Source organism: Volvox carteri (assembly GCF_000143455.1).
Source record: "Volvox carteri f. nagariensis unplaced genomic scaffold VOLCAscaffold_114, whole genome shotgun sequence".
NCBI lineage: Eukaryota > Viridiplantae > Chlorophyta > Chlorophyceae > Chlamydomonadales > Volvocaceae > Volvox > Volvox carteri.
The window spans coordinates 36,554-39,703 of NW_003307657.1; the positions used below are offsets into that span (position 1 = coordinate 36,554).

The 3,150-nt window shown below is 51.5% G+C and overlaps 1 protein-coding gene across 1 annotated transcript in view; it reads right to left on the reverse strand.

The window, feature by feature from the left end:
* Window positions 1-43: 43 nt before the first annotated feature.
* The window catches only part of VOLCADRAFT_45379 (uncharacterized protein), a gene marked incomplete at both ends in the record, with an annotated part of 4,146 nt that continues 1,039 nt past the window's right edge, over window positions 44-3,150 (reverse strand). Inside the window, one exon of the mRNA XM_002958947.1 lies at window positions 44-256. Coding sequence (XP_002958993.1) covers window positions 44-256 — 213 coding nt within the window. The remainder of the gene's footprint in view (window positions 257-3,150) is intronic.

Genomic DNA, 3,150 nt, shown 5'->3' on the forward strand with positions numbered 1-3,150 from the left:
TGGGGGATTGTGGGATTGCGGGATTGCGGGATTGCGGGATTGCGGGATTGGGGGATTGCGGGATTGGGGGATTGGGAGATTGGGGGATTGCGGGATTGCGGGATTGCGGGATTGGGGGATTGGGGGATTGCGGGATTGCGGGATTGCGGGATTGCGGGATTGGGGGATTGGGGGATTGGGGGATTGCGGGATTGCGGGATTGGGGGATTGGGGGATTGGGGGATTGCGGGATTGCAGGATTGGGGGATTGGGGGTACTAGGTGTTTGTGTCTTCAAACTGGTGTTTTGTGGTGCTAGGTGTTCGAGGGACGAGGGGCAAAATGTTTGAAATTGTGTGGTTGTGGTTTGGGGGTTTTGAGTTGTTGAGGGGCACGAGGTACGAGGTGTTTGGGGTTTGGCGGGGCTGAGGTTTTGTGGGGTATGAGCGGTTTTATGAGGGGTACCTGGTACGAGGTGGGGTTTGGGGGTGGGAGGACACATGTGCCCGCGGGACTGGCAGAAGTGTGGACGTGGCAGGGGCCAGGGCGAGGGTAGGCGGTGATGAATGGGAGGGAGGGGGTTTTGATGGAGGGCTGGAGACTCTCCACACACGCACACGCACACGCACACGCACACGCACACACACACACACACACGCACACACACATGGACATGCACATGCACACGCACACGCACACGCAGCATGACAGCTATACTACGTATCCGCAGCTGCAGCAGTGTGGGGTAGTCCTGTTCAGCTCCCTGCAGCAGAAAGATAATGAAGCCCTACCTAATAATAAGCAAAACACCCCTCCATGATGACACGATATGGCGGCCGCAGCAGCAGAGTTTGGTACTGCTAATAATAATAGCAACAACAGTAATGTACATCCATCATCTTATTGTTGCCGTTGCCACCACTCAACAAAAGCTACAACAGATACAACTACAACTACTACGACTACTACTATAGCAATATACCTCTTTTTTTGTCTTATCACAGAGCAGCACACAGAAGAGCACATACACATCTGTATACATCTGTGTACAGAGACGCGGCATGTCGTGCACACATGTACAAGTAGTACACATCTCCTAAACGTTCATCTTCAACGGCGCACTGCCCAAAAAGATACGCCGCTTGACATGCTTATAATAAGGTTGGGAGGAAAGTCGGGGGTGGGGAGACGGTGGAGGTATAGTAGCGAGACGGTGGAGGACGTGGTGGAGAGACACAGATACGCCGATACGGAGAGGACGGAGAGGGTTTGGTGATATTTCTGGGAATGGACACAGAGCGACAACAGAGGGACCGACAGCAGGACAGCAGGAGGGGGACGGACTCTGACACAGAGAGATTGTTCGTGATGTAATTAATCATCGGCCTCATCATCCTCCTCCATCTGCAGGAGATGTTCCACTGATGCTATTATTATATCTATATGTCTAATACAGCAGCAGCTTTAGCAGAGCGTCCTTGACGTAATTAATAAGGACACGCCTTTGCAGAAAGTAATAAGGACACGCCTGACAAGATACGTGCTCTGCTGTGATACGTGCTGAAAAATAGGAGTTCCAGAAGTGCTAAATTATATGTATGTACTTATACTTTGTCGTCCAACTACTGGTGGGCGCAACCTATAATATTAACCGCTTTCTCGTTTGTATATCTATATAATAAGGCGGTTCAACATCAAAAGCATCAGACCATAATAATATCATTATTTTGCAGCATGATGATGATGCTAAATATCACGCAGAGAAGAACAGAGAAGAGCACAACAACCACAACCCCGCGAATCGCGCTTTGTCGTACTATACGTCATTAGTAATAAAGTGCGCCGCCCTCCCACAACAACTTCTCACCGCTCGCCGACGACAAACAGACAATTGAAATGAGACCGTCACAGCGAGAGCTATCAGGACGTTTTTAAAATTTTATTTATGGAGCAGGCGCCAAGTAGAAAACAAGCCGCGAAGAAGCAGAAGCAGACATGTGTCTAATGCGCGCGAGCCACGGAACCAGACAAATACCAATCAATACACCGCAACAAAAGCACAAAGAAACAGCTTTAGCGTCCTCGAAAGGACACGCCGGCAGTAAGGGCGATTTACAAGAAAGTTGTAGAATATAGACTAACGCTGCCCGGTCGGAGTCATCGGCTGCTCCCGGAGGAGTGGTGGATGAGCCTAGTATGCTAAGACCTAGTAATTTGCAGTACGAATGCGCAATTGGTGATCGTGGGTTCAAGTCACGGCTGAAGCAACCACTGCGGTTACGATTCGGGTTCTTTGCTGATGTTATGTTAACTGACTTGTGCAGCAGCAATATGAGACGATTTCAGCTTTCTTCAACTTTTGTTTTATTATAATAACAATCATTGTTGAATTGTTGAAACAAGAAAATGTGCTTTTTAATGTACACTATAATACAACGTTTTTTTCCTGCATGCTGCAGGAAGAAGCAGGAAAAGCAAAACGTACGTGAGGCGGCACGTGCTATTATTATTATAGAGTGCTGGCGGGAGGGGGAAGAGGAGGAAGAGGAGGAGCAGGAGCAGGAGCAGGAGCAGGAGCAGGAGGAGGAGGAGGAGGAGGAGGAGGAGGAGGAGGAGGAGGAGGAACTTCAGGCTGAGAGGTGGAGAGCAGCCGCACTGCTGTGGAGGAGGAGCAGGAGCAGGAGCAGGAGATGATGCTGGATAAAGATCGAGGCGGAGGAGCAGGAGCAGGAGTAGGAGTAGGAGCAGAAAGTAGTAGACTAGCAGCAGCAAGCCCCTCCAAACCGTCGCTGCCACCACCGCCACCACCACAGCAGCAGCAGCAGCAGCAGCAGCAGCAGCACATCATCTCCACCATTCATAATGCTGAAACCCTGCCCACCACCCCGCCTGCAACCATCACAACAACAACAATCAAGCCGCCAACACGACAGCCACCAGCAATGATGATGCCACGACGGAAGGAATACCCAAACAAGAAGGCACGCCTGCTGTTTGGTGGCGCTGCTGCTGCTGCTGCGGCTGCTGCGGCTGCTGCGGCTGCGGCTGCGGCGGCGGCGGCTGCTGCTGCTGCTGATGCTGCTGCTGATGCTGCGGCGGNCGCTGCTGCTGCTGCTGCTACTGCTGCTGCTGCTGCTTGCGCTGCTGCTGCTGCTGCTGCTGCTGCTGATGA